Genomic DNA, 20,341 nt, shown 5'->3' on the forward strand with positions numbered 1-20,341 from the left:
AGTAGAAATGCTTGATAAGGCATCTTCGTAGTAACTATAGTAGTATCTATTTCAATATACATTGTTTTCATTTTTAGTGAGTAAAGGTCTGTTGAAAAGTGGTTGGCTTTACTAAGGTCTGGCTTCCTGATTAGGCGTCTGTGAAACAATGCTCTCAACCTTTCAGCTCTCCCTGTTCTGCTTCCAGGGAGCTCTTCCAGAAACCCAAGACTCATGTTCATCCAGCTTGGTGTCAAGTGGGCTGTTGCTGCCAGAATTATCTTGTGATTATATGAAAGATGTATCAGTTTCTTCTGAAGTACAATCAACTGTAGAAGCCTTTGTAGCAGGTGTGTAACAAGGCAAGTGCCCAGCTGCCACAGCCGGTTCTCTTGGGAGTAAACATGAGGGCTCAGCGCCTCGTGTAAGACTCCAGGGAACAATGTGTGGATCTTTGGAGCCATTGTTTCTTTTGGCAGCTTCTTCCTGGAAAATGTATCGGAAACACCAACATATAGGTGTAAACAAAAAATGTTACAGTTACTTTTTCCAGCCATGAATGCAAAAAAGGAAATTATTTAAAAAGTTGTGTTGAATTTCAGCAATCCTAAATGAGCTTTTAAGTTATATATTAATAGGTGTTTGGTTGCTAAAAGCTTTCAGTGTGGTAGAGAATACTTTTTGTAATTGTTTATGGTTTTTGGAGCTTACTGTATGCTCTGCTCCCCTTTAACACTTAGAACAGTCTTCCTGTCTCAGACTTGAATCCAGTGCTAGGATTATAGGCCTGCACCACCACAGCCAAACACGTCTGTTGTTAGTGAAGATAAATGGAAAGGTTTGGATTGACTTGAAGATCTGTCATGTGGCATGAATTGGTCCCAGGTCTTACCACCACCCTATGAGCTTTTCTTTCTTTGGTTTTGGTTTGGTCGATTGGTTTTATTTTTTTTCTTAACACAGTCCTGGTTGTCCTGGAACTCATTATGTAAACCAGTGTGGCCTTGAACTCTGAGATCTGCCTGCCCCTGCCTTCCACTGTCTGGCTCTAATAATACCTCTTGAAAACGAAAACAAAACCACACCCGTACTCAGCAGTTTTGTTTAAGTTGGTTTTTTTTGAGACAGGGCTTCTCGTGTAGCTCTGGCTGTCCTGGGCTCACTTTTTACACCAGGCTGTCCTGGAACTCATAAACCCATCTGCCCCTGCCTCCCGAGTGCTGGGATTAAAGGCATGCACCACCATGCTCAGTGGTTTTAAGCAGAGATTTTGTTTGTCTTTTATGAAAAATTGCTTAGCAAGTAAAGGCACTTCTTGCAGCCAGGTTGCACAGTGTGGATTGAGTTTCTAGAATCCGTGTGGTAGAGAACCGACTCCTGCAAGTTGCCCTTGTGCCTCCCAATGTGCATAGATGCAAACACCCCCACCCACCCACACAATTCCTGCAGTCTTTATGCTGCTGTTTAAGGCTCCTTCAGTCAAGCTACCCAAACTCTACATAACCCCCTTCCAGTTGTTTGAAGTAGTCTCTCTGAGGCAGTGTGGCATGTAGCCCAGGCCGCCCTCCCATCTTACTGTGTGCCTAGTTGTTGCCTTAAGCTCCCAATCCCGCCTCTTTAGCAGTGGGATTATGGATGCACTGTCATCCCGCCTGTGCTGGGCCAGGCACTGAGTCTGAGCCTCAGGCAGGCTCAGTCACTATTCTACCAGTTGAGCTGCATCCAGGTTCTGCCCCCTCAAGGCCAGTGACATTTTGAGTTGGTTGACTTGGAGTATTAGAGGAAACTGGTCTTAGATGCTATTTGTATGTTACATATTCTTATAAAAGTCAGTTTTTCTGCACCTAGCATGTAACTTCTAACTAGTTGCTAGCTGAGTTTGTGGTTACTTGTATGATAAGGGCCTTCTAACAGGTTGTTCTTTGCTTTTCGAGACAGGGTTTCTCTGTGTAGCCTTGGCTGCCCTGGACTCCCTTTGTAGACCAGGCTGGCTTTGAATTCGCCTGCCTCTGCCTCACTGAGTGCTGGGACTACAGGCGTGCCACAGTTTTAAGATTGTAGAAGATGGTCTTGTTTTCTTATTTTTTGTTGTGCTTGTTTGTTTCATGTAGCCATGTCTGGCCTTGAACTCATTATGTAACTGAGGAAGAGTATAATCTGGTACTCTTGCCTTGGCACCATCAGGGTTAGGATTACTGGTTCTTTAGCACACAGTTTATGCTGTGCTGGGAAATCAGACCAAGACCTGGTACTTAGATGCTAGGTACTTCATAAACTTAGCTATAGCCCACTCTTCCAGGGCATGGGCTTCATACCTACAGGGAGTTTTTTACATTACCATCTTTTACGTTTAAGGACTTCCCACTGTGGTTAGGGTTATGTGGGGTACTGAATTTGATCCTAGGCTGCAAAAACAAAGACTGTGGAGTTTATTGGCCATATGACCCCAAGACTCTGGTGTGGGCTCCTAATTTGTGGGTCTCCCAGAAATTAAGATAAATACATTAAAGCGTCTAGAGTATTGATCTTAGTTATTTTATTGTAGTTATCAGTGTAAGGAAATCAAATGGCATGCACTACGTTTACATTTGTTGTGATTTTGGGTGTATGGTAATCAATTTATTTTACGTTATTGATACAGGATTTCATTGGCTAGATTAGATTGTCTGTCTCCTGAGTGCCAGGATTAAGGCTGTGTACAAACACACCATCCTTCTAACAGTTGTTGTGTCTGTCAGCCAGGGTTTGGCCAACATTTTTGTTTTTCAAGACAGGGTTTCTCTGTGTATGTAGTCTTGGCTGTCCTAGACTCACTTTGTAGACCAGGCTGGCTTTGAACTCACAGTGATCCACCTGCCTCTGCCTCCTGAGTGCTGATATTAAAGGTGTGCACCACTATGCTTGGCTCTTGGTTAACATTTTTATTCCTATCAGAAATACCATTCTTTGGTTTATTCAGTTAATATTTGGAATTTGAAAAGTGTTTGGTAGGTTGGAGAGTGATTGTTAAAGGGATGAGAAAAATTACTTGTCTGATAGTGGTAACAAGTATATATGTTTACTAATATGGGTATACATTATTGCATGTATGTTAGGTACCCATGCCATTATTCTAGAAAAGTCTCTGGATAATATGTTATTGGCCAAGTGAGACTTATCCAGTGAGCCTGATGTTTCTTAAGTACTGAGGCGTGAAGGCAATTTTCTGATTTTGAGCCATAATAAATGGAGGCTCTTCTGTCCTGTCTTTAAAAGCCAGAACGTTTGCTTTTGGCATCAGTTACCTGTGGTGTGGTGGTCCACAGCCAACTCAAGGGACCCAAGTTATAGTTAACACACACAAAATGAGATTTATGAACTAAACTAAGATTGGATTTGTTTCAACCTCTTGAGTGACATAATGGCAGACATGCACTCTTACCAAACTAGGCTAGGCTAAAGATCTTGGTTCCATCTTTAAAAGATTTGTTTATGGGCATGAGTTTTGCTCAGGTGTACATATGTGTGTGCCATATTCCTGTAGAGGTCAAAAAGAGGGCATTGGATCTTTTGGAACTGTAGTTAAATAAACCTGGCCCCTCTGCCAAAGTAATAAGAGCATACACGTGTGAGACACATACACACACACACACACACACACACACCGTTTTTTGTTTTGTTTTTGTTTTGGGACAGAGTTTCTCTGTGTAACAGCCTTGGCTGTCTTGGAGTCTCTTTGTAGACCAGGCTGGCCTCAAACTCACAGAGATCCACCTGCCTCTGCCTCCACCACCACGCCCAGCCTTTTCAAGATAAAGAGTTTCTCTATAACAGCCATGATGGTTCTGGAACTCCCCTTTTAGACCACCAGGCTGGCCTTGAAATTACAGGTCCACTCACCTGCCTCTGCCTCCTGAGTGCTGGGAGTAAAAAAGGTTTATGCCACCATGCCCAACTTAAGAGCAGAAGAGTTCTTAACTTCTGAGCTATCTCTGGCCTCTTGATTATATTTTTCGTGCGTCTTGGGGGGAGGTATTATTAAATGAAATAAAGCTGATTGCTTAACAGTCAAGTGATGTAAACTTATTTGGAAGTTCTTTACCCTTATTCTCTCTTAATACTTACCTTGGCATTCATCTTTTTGATGGAGTACTTTCATTCTGTTACTCTAGTGCCTACCTAGTTGATTATATCTCTAAAATTGATGTTCTAGCTTTAGTTATACTGTTTAGTGTCCATCCTAAATTCTATAATCCTATTCTCTAGATAGAAAATATCTAGGCTGTGATTATCTCTACTGTATAACTGGGCTGTACACAGATAAACTCTTTGGTAAGAGAAAAATACCGTTTTTAGTCTCCACCATACCACGAAATTTATTTGTTGAACTGAATGTAGTTGTTTTAGAAATGGATATGTTAGTGCCTTCCAAGTTAAAACAATTTATGCTTCATGAAATTTCACCAATGTTACAGTTTATTGATATTGTGAGTGGTTGGTTTTGATGTGACCAAAAAGCTGGTACTGCTTAGGAGCTATTGAAATGGGATATTCTTTCGGAAAATGCCATCACCAAAGGTTTTGGCATGTGTGCCAAAAGGAACCAAGCACCTGAGAATCCATGTCTGTGTTGTTTTGTCTCAGTTTTAATGTCTTTTTGCTTCTGTTGCATAAAGGAGTAAAATGGATGCCAAATGATTATATTGTATAAGGCGTGAGGCTTTTAGATTTATAACGGACAAAGGAAACTCTAACCATTGTATGTGGAAATATCCTCACTTGGGCTTCTTTCCGAACCCAAAACATAAACCTTCTCCTGATCTGTCATAGCAAGGTCACTCTAGCTGAATTTTCCATATTGATACTAAGTTGCAGATAGGCAGATTTCTTAAACACTCAACTAAATTATTGTAATTAGTAATCCCTTGGGTAGTGGTGGTCTTGGCACTTCACTTGTTGAATAGATAGGATTTTTCAGTGCCAGTAGGAAGTGGGTCATCAACCTTACATCAACAAAGGGGAATGGAGATTCTGGATGGCAGACACTTAACATTTAACTCTGCCTCCCAAGTGCTGGGTAAAGGCGTGTACCACCACTGCTCAGTGTGTTTTATTCTTTAGACAAGGGTCTCCTTGGCTGGCCTCACTTCTTGTGCAGTTGATGAAGAACTTAAATTTAGGATTGTGCTCTTAAGCGTTGAGGTTAAGTGCTTGCCACAGCACCCAGTTAAAAGCACAGTTTGTGAAGTTACTATGACAATTTTAGAAATTACTAGGCCAGGCAGTGGTGATGGCATGTCTTTAATCCCAGCACTTGGGAGGCAGAGGCAGGTGGATCTCCGTGAGTTCGAGGCCAGCCTGCACTACAGAGCAAGTTCCAGGGCAGCCAGAGCTGTTACACAACCTTGTAAGTGGCCTACATTTTAACTTGAAGTTAAGCCTTAGATAGCTACAGATTGTCCCCAACCTGTCCCTCTTCCTTAACCTAATCTAGGGGTTGTTTGTGTGTGTACTTGAGTGTGCACATGTGTGTCTGAAACAGCGTCTCATTATGTACAGTCTAGGGTAGCCTCAAACTCATGATAATATCTTGCCTTGGCAGCCCAAGTGTTAGAGTCACTAGCATAAGCTGCCAAGCCCAAGTATAGAATTTTATTAGAATACAAATGTCTGTGCTTTTTTTTTTTTTTTTTTTTTTTTTTTGGTTTTTCGAGACAGAGTCTCTCTGTGTAGCCTTGGCCATCCTGGACTCACTTTGTAGACCAGGCTGGCCTCGAACTCACAGCGATCCTCCTACCTCTGCCTCCCGAGTGCTGGGATTAAAGGCGTGCGCCACCACGCCCGGCTGTGCTTATTTCTTATTCAAGACACGTTTCTCTACATTGCTGTGATTGTCCTGGAATGCACTGTGCCTATAAGTATCTATACTTCCTTTACAGTGTTAGATCATATAACATATGTGGGATTGTATTTTTAATAAGCTATATTGAACACTTATATTTTTTATCTGCATTTAAGTATGGTAGTTTTGGGAGCTAGAAATTTAAGTAGCCTTGAACTCAATCCTCTTGTGCTGGTAGTGCTGCAATTATATACCTGTATACCTAGCTTGTTTGTGTATAAACAGTGTGGCTATGCAGATCAGAGGTCAGCATCCGTGTCTTACCAGCCGCTGTCTAGCTTAGTCTCTGAGATAAGCTCCCTTCCTAACCGCAGGGCCCACCCATTATCTAGATGGCCGTTCCGCAGCTTAGGGTTCATGCGTCTATGGCAGCTGACTTTTCAGTGTAGGGCTGGAGATGGGGACTCAGGTAGGCCCTGTGCTTCTGTGGCAAGCACGGCACTCATTGAGCCATCTCCCCACCTCCTCTTTTTAAATAGGATTTAAAAGTCCAGTGTCTCTAGAGGTGTTGTGGTCACATAAATACTTGACAATTTTCGTGACTCATTCAGTAAATCATGTTTTAAACATTGAAATAACGCAGATGTCGCTCTAACTTCTTCTTTGACAGTTTGTTGCATATTCTAAGGACCCAGACATAGGCTTGGTGGCCGTCTCCTGTGTTTCCTGGTTTATGACTTTCGGCTTTGTGGAATACGGCTGAGATGAAAGGATTTATTGACGATGCAAACTACTCCGTTGGCCTGTTGGATGAAGGAACAAATCTTGGAAATGTTATTGATAACTATGTTTATGAACATACCCTGGTAAGTGTGCCATTACTAGTCAAGATTGGTGTTCGTAATTCTTCAAATTTGAAAACAAAGACCTTCTTTAGCTGTATTTTGTTTTGCCTGTGTATGTTAATAGAACTGGTCACTTAATTCTGGTTTACTACCTGCTATCCCAGGAAACTTCCACAGAACCCTTTTTATTTAGAGACAGGGCTTCTCTGCAACCTTGGTAGACCAGGCTGGCCTCGAGCTCACAGCGATCTGCCTGCCTCTTCCTCCCAAGTCCTGGGATTAAAGGCGTGCGCCACCAGACCTGACCAGAACTGCACTTATTTATGGTGCTTTTTAAGTCATTTATTTTCTTTTATTGTAAGATTGTTTCCATTTATTTCTGAATAGTGTTTTGTTTCTTTGTAAAAGCAAGGTTTCCTGTGTTCTCCAAGTTTATTGAAGAGTTCTAAAGTTACTCAAATGTAACCAAGTCTCCTAGCAAATTTTACTTATTTCTCTACTTTAGTATTAGGGTGTTTGAGGGGAGTGGCACTTGATGATGCTAGAAACCCAGGAAAACAAGCTGTTCATACCATATTGTTAGGAAGCTCTTAATAAAATCTCAGGTCAGGTAGAAATGCTGCTTCCATTCAATTCGACGTTTAACATTATTGCATATTTAGTGGAGCTTTGCTAAGCACAGTAGGTCTGCTCTTCTCCACTTCTTATTGATTTTACCCCCCTTTTTTCCACTATCCTCAATAGACAGGGAAAAATGCGTTTTTTGTGGGAGATCTTGGGAAGATCGTGAAGAAGCACAGTCAGTGGCAGAACGTGGTGGCTCAGATAAAGCCATTTTACACAGTGAGGTGCAACGCCACTCCAGCTGTTCTCGAGATCTTGGCGGCTCTTGGAACTGGGTTTGCTTGTTCCAGCAAAGTAAGTATTTCTCTTTCCCACCAATACCAGCATTTTGAAATCACTAACTCCTAACTATCCTTACCACACATAGCAAATGCAAAAAGTTTGATGTTTCAGTTTTATAACTATTTAAATGTGGTCCAGCTTGGGAAGCCTATTAATTTCTCAAGTGCATTGATGATAAAGGGATGTTACACTGTGATGAACTTTGGAGAAATTTTTTCTGATGAGTCAAGAACTTTTAAAAGAAATTATTTTATGTGTATGTCTTTATCTCTGCATTTATGTATGTGTACCACGTTGCTTGCATGCTACCAGCAGACGCCAGAAGTAGGTGTTGGGTCCTCTAGAACTCTGGAGGGATTTTTTGTTTGTTAGATTTTCTAGACAGGGTTTCTGTGTGTAGCCTTGGCGTTTATGTACTCACTTTGTTGTAGACCAGGCTGGCCTGGAACTCACAGAGACCCGCCTGCCTCTGCCGTCACACCCAGCTGGAACTGGAGTTATGGATGGCTGTGAGCTTCCATGTAAATAGCGAGTGCCGGGAATCACACCTAAGTTCTCTGCAAGAGCAGCAGTGTTAATGATCGGCCGGGGTTGGTTCCTTTAACTCCAGCATTTGGAGATGGGTGCAGGAAGATCAGCCGTTCATGGCGAGTTACAGCACCACAGTGAGTTTGAGTACACGGAACCCGCTCTCAAAGCTGAATCTCTTCATTGCTAGGCTCTCTTCCCCTCCACAGGGGCTCTAGCTCAAGCTGGTCTTAAACTCTCTGTGTAGCTGGTGATGGCTTTGAATTTTGATCCTTTTGCCTCTACCTCTTAGGAACTAGGGGCAGGTACGGCCCACCACACCCAATTTATATGGTTCTGTGAATCAAGCCCAGGGCTCCATACATATCAGTTAAGCAAACACTCTGCAACAGCCACATCTCCAGTTCTGTTCTAAGATACTTCTGACTACAGTAAATATTTGTAAACTATGAGGTTGCTCCTGATGAGAGGTTTTTGCCAGGATGGAGGAGATGGCCTCCCAGTTAAAGTACATACTGCCTTTGCACAGAGAAACCTGAGTGTGATTCCCAGCAGCTCAGAACTACCTGTAACTCCAGCTCCAGGGGTATCCAGTGTACCTGGCTTCTGAGGACACTTCTGCTCACCAGGAGAGAGAGTGTGCACACACATAAACACATGCACACACTTAAAATAGTTTTGTTTAAAATTTTATTGTATTTATGTGTGGGGGCTCTCAAGTTCCATGTGTACCTGTGGAAGTCAGGATAGCTCCTAGGAAAAGTTCATTTGTTCTACCGTGTAGAAGTGGAGCACGCCTTTAATGCCAGCACTCTGGGAGGCAGAGGCAGGTGGAGCTCTGTGAGGTCCAGAGCAATCTGGTCTACAAAGCGAGTCCAGGACAGCCAAGGCTGCACAGAGAGACCCTGTGATTCTGTTATGTTATATTGGTTTAACCAAAAGATAATTAATGTATGGGCCTGTTTTAGAAGGTGTGTGGGTTCAGTCCTGCATTAGCAGGGGAAAGGATAAGGTACTCACAAGTAATTAAAAATTTGCCCCTAAATGATAGTATTAACTCTTTTATAGAATGAAATGGCTCTAGTGCAAGAACTGGGTGTATCTCCAGAAAACATCATTTACACAAGTCCTTGTAAGCAAGTATCTCAGATAAAGTATGCAGCAAAAGTTGGAGTAAATATCATGACATGTGACAATGAAATTGAGTTAAAGAAAATTGCAAGGAATCACCCAAATGCCAAGTAAGTGTACACCTAAGTACTTGAAAATATGTTGCTAATAAATGTTAGAGCTGGTCAAGCTAGGGAAGGGCAACAATAATGGCAGTGCCACTGGTGCGCACTGACACTTAGCATTGCTTAGACCTTATGCAAAGGGCTGGCGGCATTGTGTGTTCTGCCTACTTTTGGTCCTTTTTATGGAATTGAGATGATTGAAGCATTCTGGGATATTATTAGCTCATGAAAGAAAATTTGATGTGGTCAAGTTAGTCAGAGCTGTATGTACCTAAAAGTGTGTGTGTGTGTGTGTGTGTGTGTGTGTGTGTGTGTGTGTGTGTGTGTCTGTCTGTCTGTCTGTCTGTCTGTCTGTCTTTTGTCTTAATTGCCGGTTCTCAGCCAGGGTCAAAGAGCCCCTTTACAAGGGTTGCCTAAGACCATTGGGAAACATAGATATATTTACAATACGAGTCATAATAGTAGCAAAATTATACTTAGGAAGCAGCAATGAAAATAATTTTGTGGTTGAGGAAGGTGGTCGCCGCAACACGAGAAACTGTATTTAAAGGATCAAAGCCTCAGGAAGGTTGAGAGACATTGGTCTAATTTGGTGGCTTTACTGGTGTTACAGGCATTCGTTACCCTGAAAACCTCTGGATAAACGTCTTTGGGGAAAAATTACAAACACTTGTTTTTCAGAAAAGGATAGGATTTTCAGAAACAGACAAGCTTTGGTTTAGTATGCAATATTTGATAGTTGATTCTAACTGTACGGGAAAATTTTTGTTCTTATCAAATCTTTCTGATCAAGAGTCACCAAAACTCCTTGGAAAAATTCTATAAATAGCATTTATGCATCTGTAGCTTTTAAGCAAGTGATTATTACTTAACTCCTGAAAATGTTTGGTCATTCTTAATGGTTTTATTTTAGTTGTCAGAGGTCTCAAAAGAAATTAGTAGCCAGGCATGGTGGCGCACACCTTTAATCTCAGCACTTGGGAGGCAGAGGCAGGTGGATTCCCGTGAGTTCAAGGCCAGCCTGGTCTACAAACTGAGTCCAGCACAGCCAGGGCTACATACAGAGAAACCCTGTCTCAACAACCCACCACCACCCTCACCCTCCTCCAAAGAAAAAAGAAATTAGTAGATATTGAATCGGGGATGGTGTTGAGATATGCATACAGTGACTAAAATGCCCTAGCCCTAGCCTTTTCCATTAGAAACCTAGGGTTTGAGGGACAAAAATATGTTGGTTAGCTAGCTAGAAAGATCTAGGGGCTTTGATAATTTTAAAGACCCTTACTATTTTTAGTGAAAGACACTGATGGCATTGCTGTTCAATATTTAGTTTTTTGTTTTGGGTTTTTTTTGTTTTGTTTTGTTTTTTGTGTGTGGGGTTTTTTTGTTTTGTTTTGTTTTTTTTTTTTTTGGAGTTCATGAACTGGAGGACTTCATTTGGAAGTAATGTCATCTTTCATTACAGAGCTCAACTGGTACTCTTGGCTGCTACAAGAGAATTTTAACTTGCTGCATTTTCCAAAATTCCATCCTTACAAGCTTCATGCCTTAGGCCCTAATTGCTAGTTTTTTCTCTATACAGGATTGTTTTTCATTAGGTTCACTTGATTCATCCATCGCTGGATTTGTGAACACTGGCAACATAATCAACACACTTCCTACAACCTTCAGGCTTCACATGTGCTGATGATGATGTAAACCAACTTGCCCCAATCATCTTCCCCTTCTCTTAGGGTCTTACTGCATATTGCAACGGAAGATAATATTGGAGGTGAAGATGGTAACATGAAGTTCGGCGCTACACTGAAGAACTGTAGGCATCTTTTGGAATGTGCCAAGCAACTTGATGTCCAAATAATTGGGGTTAAGTGAGTATTTATGGTTTTTTAGTAGAGAAAATATCTTTTTATAAAGACAGGGTCTCTCTGTGTAGACCAGCGCTTCCTCACACTGAGAAAGTGCTACCAGCCTCTGCCTCTTGAATGTCAGTATTAGATGCATTCACTGCTCCACCAGGCAAAGCATGTCTTTCTGTACTGTTTCTCCTGTAAAGCTAACTGACGAGACGGTGCAGAGTAATAAAATGTCTTGGTTTGGGTTTGCCATGCTAGGCATTGAGCTCAAGCCTATGTTTATCATTACACTACATCCTTGTCTCCTGCACCATCTTTTTTATTACTTATTTTCTTTTAGTTTTTGAGACAGTCTTACTATGTAGCTGATTGGACTGAACCTGAAATTCTGCTTTATTTCCCAAGTGCTAGGATTGTTGATTTACCACCCGCCAAACCATCTTTTAATTTGAAAGGAGGAATTTGCTCCCTAGTCTAATACTTTTTTTTTTCTTCACATTTTTATTGGAGGGCAGCAGGGAAGGGCCTGCTCCATCAGCAAGAGTCTTCACAGGTTCTTCAGCCATTCCAGGCACGGGCCCTGAGGGTCCTGGGGGTGGCTGGGGCACTGGATAGTTGCAGGGTGTGGCCTGGTTTATCCTTTCTGCATACTTGGTGGAGGAGCTGATCATGGGCATAATTATAGCGAGGCCTCAGACAGAAAGACAGCACCAGCACCGGCTCCTTCCCCCAGGCATTCTTGAGGAAGGCAGAGATTCTCTCAGCCATCATGGTCTTGGAGGCCCTAATACTTTTTAAAATGGCACTAACCTGTAAGTTTTGTTTTGTTTCTGTTTCTAATGATTTTTTGGGGGGGAGGGTCTCTTAATCCCTCAATGGCGCACTTCAGCAAATCAGACTTTGAAGCATGGTATGGTGCCTACAGTCAGTCCCATCTTTTAGGCATTAAAGACAAGAAGGGAATTAGGAGTTAAAGGCTGTCTACATGAGACCCTGTCTCCAAAAGAGGGCGGGGAGGGCTTCATGTTTTTTCTTTTTTCTTTTTTTAAGTATGAAGTGGGTGCTTTGGTGCTAGAGAGGTGGCTCAGCAGTTTCACTGGCTGCTCTTTCAGAGGTCCTGAGTTCAATTCTCAGCAACCAGGTGATGCTTCACAACCACCTGTAATGGGCTATAATTCCCTCTTCTGGTATACATGGTGACAGAGCACTTGTATATAATATTTAATAGGTGGTTTGGTCAGGTGTTTTTGTTTAGAACAGGATCTCTAGCCCAGCTGGTCTAGACCTCTAGTCAGATGATTCAGTGTTGAACTGAGCTTGTGACGGCACTTGGTTGATGGAGCTTGTTGTTGTGTACATAAAAGCTCGTCATGCTTTATATCCATGAGCTATGACTGTTCTGTGTTGCTGTGATAGGCAATTGGGAAAGAAAGGTGGATAGGTCCATCACACACAGCAAGGCAGGAGCTGCAGCAGAGCGCACAGATAGTGGCTTGGTCCACCCACCTTCTCACGCTGTCAGACGGCGAGTCAGGGGGGCTGCACCCCATCTATTAGTAACAATGTGCCCCACAGATAATGCACAGAGACCATCTGATGGAGGCATTCTCTCATTTGACGGTCCCTTTTCCTGGGTAACTCTAGCTGGTATCAAGTTAAATAAAAACACCTAGCCAGCATAGTAACTGATACTTTTGTTTATAGAGTTACAGTTTTATTCGAACATTGTAGTATAACTTACATGATTAGAATCTGTTCTTGTACCAAATGTTTGGTAAAGTTTAAAAAAGCACTCAACAAGTCAGAATGATAATTGAAAGGATTACACAGAGGTGCTTCAAAGCCATACTCTAATTATACTTTTATTTCTTTCAGATTTCATGTTTCAAGTGCTTGCAAAGAATATCAAGTCTATGTGCATGCCCTGTCTGATGCTCGATGTGTGTTCGACATGGCTGTGAGTTCTCTTACTTATTCTCCTGCCTTAAACCAGGGTCTTCAGTCACTTCAGAATGTTTTCAACCAGTATGAAGTAATTGCTGATTAAAATTAGTGTAGGGCACAGATGATGCAATTTTATTTTTTAAAAGAGTTTGTGTTGCTTACATGTATGTATGTGCATGCTGGTGCTCAAAGAGGTCAGAGCTCCTGGAACTGGTGGTAAGGATGGTTTAAGCTGAGAACTGAACCCAGGTCCTCTGCAAGAGTAGCAAGTGCTCTTCACCGCCGAGCCATGTCTCCAGCCGTGCACACCTGATTATTTATTTTGATTTTGTCTCTGTAGACAGGGTTTCTCTGTGTAGCCCTGCTATCTTGGAACTCTGTTCTATAGGCCAGGCTGGCTTCAGACTCAGAACCGCCTGCCTCTGCCTCCTAGTGGTGGGATTAAAGGCACGCACCGCCATGCTCAGGTCCACACAATAATAAGTGGGCAAAAGAACGGAGTAGAAATTTAATGACTGCCTTAAAGAACAAGACAAGAGCAAGGAAACAAAATATACATAATATTTAATATCTTCCTGTTATTAACCAAAAAAGTTGTTTTGATAGCAGACAACTTGCTAGTAACTTAAGTACTCAGGAGCCTGAGGCAAAAGGTTACATTTGAGACCAGCCTTGTTTGAAAGACCTTTTCTGGGAGGAAAACGTATAAAGCCGGCCATGGACTAAACAACAACAAAAAATTTTTTTAAAGAAAATCAAAGTAATTCATATTATTAAAGATCAGAAATATTTACCAACTAGGAGGACAGGAATGTTTGGTTTGTCTATTTATTTATATACATTACACTTTGGAAACTTAAGAGTTTTTTTTCTCTAGGGAGAATTTGGTTTTACAATGAACATGTTAGACATCGGTGGAGGCTTCACAGGAACTGAAATTCAGTTGGAAGAGGTAAATTTTTTTTCAGAGGTTGCCTATATTGGGATAATCTGTTACTACTTTGCTACATAGTTAATTAGTGGGTATATATGCCAGATTATTTCTTTTAATAATAGGAATAAACTAGAGCCTATAACACTTTCCCTAAAGTTTCTAAGAAAATAAAGAGGAAACTAGACAACCTACTTTAATGTTTAAAATTCTATGAACCCTATTAAATCACAAAATAGGTTACTCATTTTACTTGTTGATTTATTGATGTGCTAAGCATCAAATTCAGTCTCACACAAGCCAGGCAAGTGTTAAATTGTTTGAATTGTGGTTACATATGGACTCCCAACTTAGTGGCTATAGTAGCAAGATGCATACGCTCCTGCCTTCATTCTGCAGTGGGTTTCTGTTTTGTTTTGTCTTTTTAATTAATGCCATGGTGATTATTTCCAAATAAGCCTATGTAAAAGTTGTGTTAATTAAAGCCGCCTGCTAAGCTTGTTGCTCTGTTGCCTAGTTTTCTTAGGGAACTTTAGTAGCTGTTCAACCTAGAATCCTATAATCCAGTACTGAAACCTAAATCTATCATTTAAAACCCATAGGTTAATCATGTTATCAGTCCTCTGTTGGATATTTACTTCCCTGAAGGATCTGGCATTCAGATAATTTCAGAACCTGGAAGCTACTATGTATCTTCTGCATTTACACTTGCAGTTAATATTATTGCTAAGAAAGTTGTTGAAAATGATAAATTTTCCTCTGGAGGTAAGTTATACAAGTTTATATTTTATATTTTAGACAAAGCCTCACCTTGTGATTTTTCAAAAGTCCAGGATTTTGTTACATTCCTCTTGTCTCAGATGCAGAATCTGTCTTATACTTTGCTACAGGGCCACATGTTCTTTAAATTCACCCTCAAGTCAAACCAACAAAGACTGCTGTGTGTCATTGTAGAAATACAGTTGACATTAAGATGATTTTTTTTCACTATGGAATAGCCTTTAGTCCAGCAGAGGCAGGTGGATTGCTGTGAGTTGGAGGCCAGCCTGGTCTACAAAGCGAGTCCAGGACAGCCAAGGCTACACAAAAAGAAAGAAAGCACACGATAATGGTCTGTTCTAATATTGATGGTGTTGTGTTTGGGCTTGGGTGATGGGTACTTCACTGGTTTTTGTTTATTTTAAGATTTTGTATCTCATGTGTGTGGCTTGTATGCTTGTGAATGTTAGTATAGGTGCCTAAGAGGCTAGAGGTGTGAGGATCCCTCTGAGCTGGGGTTAGGGCAGTTATGGTCTGCTTAACAAGGATGATAGGAATTGAACTTTGAGTCCTCTGAAAGAGCAGCATGTGCTTTCATCTGCTGAGCCATCTCTCCAGCCTCTCCTGGGTTTTGCTTTTGTTTCTTTAGGAACTGGGTCTTACTCTTGAAGCATAGGCTAACTAGGAAGTCACCGTGTAGCTAAGTACCCTCAGTTATTTTCTCCATGGAGCCCTGGCTTATTTTTCTGGAGGGTAGAGAATTTACAACCCAGGGCAGGAGTATTGATTCTATTGTGAGAATAGAATTCCTTTGTTAGGTGTGTTCATTTTGTTGTGTTTTAAATTTATTTTCCTTTTATTTCAGTAGAAAAAAATGGGATTGATGAACCAGCCTTCGTGTATTACATGAATGATGGTGTTTATGGTTCTTTTGCGAGTAAACTTTCTGAGGACTTAAATACCATTCCAGAGGTTCACAAGGCAAGTGTTTGTTTTGCCAAATATTTTTAGTAGTTTTGTTTTGCCAATATTTAGTAGTTCCAAAGCAAAACAAAAATCAAGGCTGCTAAATGGTTTACTGGGTAAGGCTCTAAGCCTAAGGTGCTCACATGGCGACGAAGGAGAACTGATCCATGCAGATTGTCCTCTGACCTTGAGCCACGCACCCTAAGCACACACATGCACCATACACAGAAAAAAATGTAGTTAATAAAAATTTTTTTAATGCAGTACGAATATACTTGTGTTAGTGACTTGGCAAAGCTAAGAGTCCATTCTCCTAATGTTGTACAATGCCCTGCATTCAATCACCAAGAATCCTGCCACCTCAAACTTTGGCTGTTAAAATAACTAACCTTTTCTAAAATTTTTATTTTTGAGTGTTTTTTCTGGGGCTTATGTTCTGGTCTTTTCTAGTTTGTTTGTTTGTTTTGGTTTGTGGAGTTCATAGTAACAATTGAGACTTATGCCTGGCCCTCAGTCTCCTATAGATGTGTAAGAGCTGAGAAACTGAAAATGCTTTTACTCACATACAGATTCAATGCCTTAAAGAATATGACAAATTTTCTTTTTCTACAGAAATACAAGGAAGATGAGCCTCTGTTTACAAGCAGCCTTTGGGGTCCATCCTGTGATGAGCTTGATCAAATTGTGGAAAGCTGTCTTCTTCCTGAGCTGAATGTGGGAGATTGGCTTATCTTTGATAACATGGGAGCAGATTCTTTCCACGAGCCATCTGCTTTTAATGATTTTCAGAGGCCAGCTATTTATTACATGATGTCATTCAGTGATTGGTAAGGTGATTTTTATTTAAAAGCAGATGAGATATTTCAAGTGGCATTTAAAAATTGCTAATACTTTATATATACAAAATTTATACGTATCTTAAAGTACTAAGAAAAGAGTCATTTAAATGTAAATTTTACACCATGACAGATGAAGGCAATAGTTTTCTTTTTCTTGTCTTTTGCTTGAGATAAGGTCTCAATATAATCCTGACTGTCCTGGGACTCAGTATACCAGGCTAGCCTTGAACTAACAGGCACTGCTGCCTCTAGGATTAAAGGATGTGCCATCACACCCAGTGATAGTTCCTTAATGTATATTTAGCCTTTGCTTTAAAAGTAGAGAAGTCCTGGTGGTGTGGAGATGACTGCCCTGAGGTCATGAAGAGATGAGTGGGGGTGGCCGTGCTACTCCCACACAGTGGCCAGAAGAGCCCCTGGAACTTGAATAACTCCAGCCTTCCACAAGAGCAGTGTGTACGCTTAACCAATTGGACATTTCTCCAGCATCTCCTACCCCTTTCTCACATGGATTTCAGAGTTTAAAGTTGTTCTCTATCAGGCTTACATAGCAAGCACTCTTACTTGCCACCTCCCTTGCCAAGAAACAGATTTAGGAGGAACTGGAAGGTTAGGTGTATTTGTGTATTTAAATCCTGAGTTTTGCTTATTCTTAAATGACAGGTGTGAGATGCAGGATGCTGGAATGACTTCAGATGCAATGATGAAGAACTTCTTGTTTGCCCCCTCTTGCATTCAGCTGAGCCAAGAAGACGGCTTTCCCACCGAAGCTTAAGCAGGCATTAACGCTTCTTTAGATCTGAAGTCGCAGGTTAAGTTTGTCTGGTCTACATTCCAGTGTGGGGAAAAAATTTAATCAATCTTTATTCTGTTAATTCTCTTGGAAACAAATTCATAGTAATAGCTATTTGGGACCAGACAAAATCAGCTTTCATCTGTAATTCATTGGGGTAATGGGGAATTTAGATAATGTATCCAGACTTAAACATACCAGTTTGACCCACCCCTTAAGCGTTTAAAATAAAATATGCAACAAAATGGATGACTTAGTGGAGATGGAAGCCCATTAATTGGGTTCCCCATCAAATCGTTTACATACAAGTACACAGTTTTTATAATAAGGATTCCTGTTAAAAGTCTTGTAAAGTTGATGTCTTTCACCCAGATATATCACATGTGAGTGGAAGACCAGTGTGACTTCATTAGATATGTTTAGTGTATTTAGGATGTGTAAATTTGTGCTTTGAACTGTAGTTTAATAAATGTAAAATTGCATCATAGTATTTGTTGTATTTGACCTAATGTAACCCTTGTATGATTGCAATAAAACTTTGTGTAGATTTTACTGTTTTTTTCAGGCTAAACCTTTGGGAATGGGGCTGACTAGCAAAGGTAGTTTTGAAGTAGTTGTGTGAATGGTCTGTTTTGAGGACTAGTTTTCCTTATAGTCCATTGAAGTTTGGTTTCGCTCAATACACTTTTTAGTTATTTAATTAGTAATTTAAGTAAAAGTGTTTGGTAAATCATTGTGAAGTTCAGATTCATTATGGAGCGTTGATGTGCAGTAAGCATGACGTTTAACACTTAACACCAAAAAATGTTAATCCTGCATAAACCAATTGTAATAATCGGTGTTTCTGTATAGATAGGATGCATAGAGTACTTTAGTAAATCTTTCGATCACAATCTTTTGACTGATAGAGAAGATTTTATTAAACACTGAAAACTTGTTGGGGAGGGGAGAGAGACTGCAGAGGCCTGCAGGACCCTAACCTTAAAGAAGGGCTATGTCTGTCTATACCCAGCATCCTGATGCCTCTTCGCACAGACATTTCAATCCAGAGGGCTTTGGGGTGGTGAAGCACACTTCCTTCAATTTCTCACTTGTAATGGTATCAAATTGGAACTTTTCCTTGTTATTGGTTTGACTCTAGTCACTTAGTTCCTTGTTATTGCCCATTTGTTCAACCTTAGTAGCTCCTTTTGTAGTGCAGCTTGGCGGTGGTGGGAGTTAGCACCACTCACCTGACACGCTTGCCAGGAATTTGCTTTGTTCATTGCTGGTGTGTTAGTCCTTGGTCTCAGAATCACAGTAATGAGACACTTACAGGGGTCACTTTCCCTAACTTACTCTATGTTCACAAGTGGAATTCCTGTCTCCCAAGAGGAAATGTGACTTCACTTTGGTGCCAATGGACAGAAAATTCTACCTGTGCCACATAGGAGAAGTGTGGGATGCACTTAAATAGCTGGTTTTCACACCTTGACTTCAAGGTGTAAAGAAATCGATCATGAATCTCTAATTTCAATCTCAAACCAGTAGGTGCTTAATATTTTTGATTTGAATATTGCCCACTTGAATATCATGGGTTCTATTAATTATAAGAACAACTAAGGACCCCAGTCCATTGTCACCTATTTGCCCTTGGACTTTTATCCAAGGTATAATATGGGGTTTTATGCAAAATTCCAAGCTACCATGTAACTTTGAACTAACAAGGAGGAGGAATTGTTTCTTACCTTCTTGGTATTATGCATTGATTGTTGTGGTCCAGAAATGCCAGCGTGTAAAGGATGGTACAACTCGAGTCCGTGGCTTGAGCTTTGTGGCATATCAGTTTTGCCGTCTGCATAGGAGAGCGGTTGTATGCAACAGCCCAGAATTGCTAGGCTCACATGTGAATGATAGGTAAACTTAAGAATGTCTGTATTGTATTTGAAGACTGTTTGCCATAAATCTAAAGTTAAACCTATGTATTTCAATTTGGTATGCTTAAGAATAATTAATGTAAAATCGTTTTATATGATATTGTAATCTCAGTTCAAAATCTAACTGAATATAAAACCCAAATGATTTCTATATATAGTAAATTGAACTGTAAAGGTTAACTTGTGTGATTCTGAATACACAGATAAAAATGTTTTTATTCCTCATGCTTTGATGGCTTCTATCATGAAATAGACATGAAATTTTATGAATTTTGTGCATAATGCCCATGTTCTTTCAGAATCTATTAAAAGTAAAGTGATCTTGGAATTGCTTAGCACAATAAAGGCTTTGATGGGTGGGTATTCATGGGACCACTTTTTAAAACTTGATTTAGAAGTTGATTCACTCACTATTCAGTATAAATTTAGATTTAAAAAAGAAAAACCAACATAATTACTCAAGTGTTTTGGCCTGTTGAAATGAAATCAACGCCACAGTTGTGTGTTACTAGGTAACATAGGAAATTCATTCTTAGTGTTTTCCCAGAAAGGTCACTGGGTGTAAACAGTATTGTCTAGGTAATAGCTTATAGGCCGGTGGATGGTGGGTAAGAGGTAGATTGTCTTCATCCTGCCCGCTTGCTTCCAGCCTGCTTCTGGCACTTTGTATTCTAGCAGAGACCAGACACCTAACCTTTCTATACTGATAGGAACTAATGGGATCTAACAGTTGCTAAGGTACCAGGTCACTGGGGATTGTAGTTACTTTGTCTGGCAAATGACAGAAGTCATCATACACTCTGCTTTTTGCCTTGGGCAGATACAATCCTGCCAATTAGCTGATTTAACATTAACTTGCAGTGTTATTTTTAAAAAAAGTCATTTAGCTGTGAATTGTCTGACAGCCAGTTAGATGGTGTAGTGCATGAGTTTGTGCAATGTAGCTTTCATGGTTAGGATTGACCTTTCCAGGAATTAAAAGCTGTTGGCTAGATTTTTGGGTTGTTCTTGTTTATTTGACATTGT

At 40.6% G+C, this 20,341-nt stretch overlaps 1 protein-coding gene across 3 annotated transcripts in view; it reads left to right on the forward strand.

Moving 5' to 3' along the window:
• Nucleotides 1-19,585, forward strand: part of AZIN1 (antizyme inhibitor 1) — a 30,137-nt gene extending 10,552 nt beyond the window's left edge. The window contains exons 3-13 of one of the 3 annotated variants that reach the window (XM_084748721.1): nucleotides 188-329; nucleotides 6,471-6,666; nucleotides 7,390-7,563; nucleotides 9,148-9,320; nucleotides 11,048-11,182; nucleotides 13,043-13,124; nucleotides 13,989-14,063; nucleotides 14,645-14,807; nucleotides 15,667-15,782; nucleotides 16,380-16,594; nucleotides 17,270-19,585. In XM_084748721.1, the coding sequence (XP_084604847.1) occupies nucleotides 6,565-6,666; nucleotides 7,390-7,563; nucleotides 9,148-9,320; nucleotides 11,048-11,182; nucleotides 13,043-13,124; nucleotides 13,989-14,063; nucleotides 14,645-14,807; nucleotides 15,667-15,782; nucleotides 16,380-16,594; nucleotides 17,270-17,381 (1,347 nt within the window). In that variant the 5' untranslated portion in view covers nucleotides 188-329; nucleotides 6,471-6,564 and the 3' untranslated portion in view covers nucleotides 17,382-19,585. The remainder of the gene's footprint in view (nucleotides 1-187; nucleotides 330-6,470; nucleotides 6,667-7,389; nucleotides 7,564-9,147; nucleotides 9,321-11,047; nucleotides 11,183-13,042; nucleotides 13,125-13,988; nucleotides 14,064-14,644; nucleotides 14,808-15,666; nucleotides 15,783-16,379; nucleotides 16,595-17,269) is intronic. The other 2 variants (XM_084748720.1, XM_084748722.1) reach the window with 2 other exon arrangements.
• The last annotated feature ends 756 nt before the right edge of the window (nucleotides 19,586-20,341 follow it).

This window comes from Acomys minous (genome assembly GCF_964271855.1).
Source record: "Acomys minous genome assembly, chromosome: 12".
Taxonomy (NCBI): Eukaryota; Metazoa; Chordata; class Mammalia; order Rodentia; family Muridae; genus Acomys; species Acomys minous.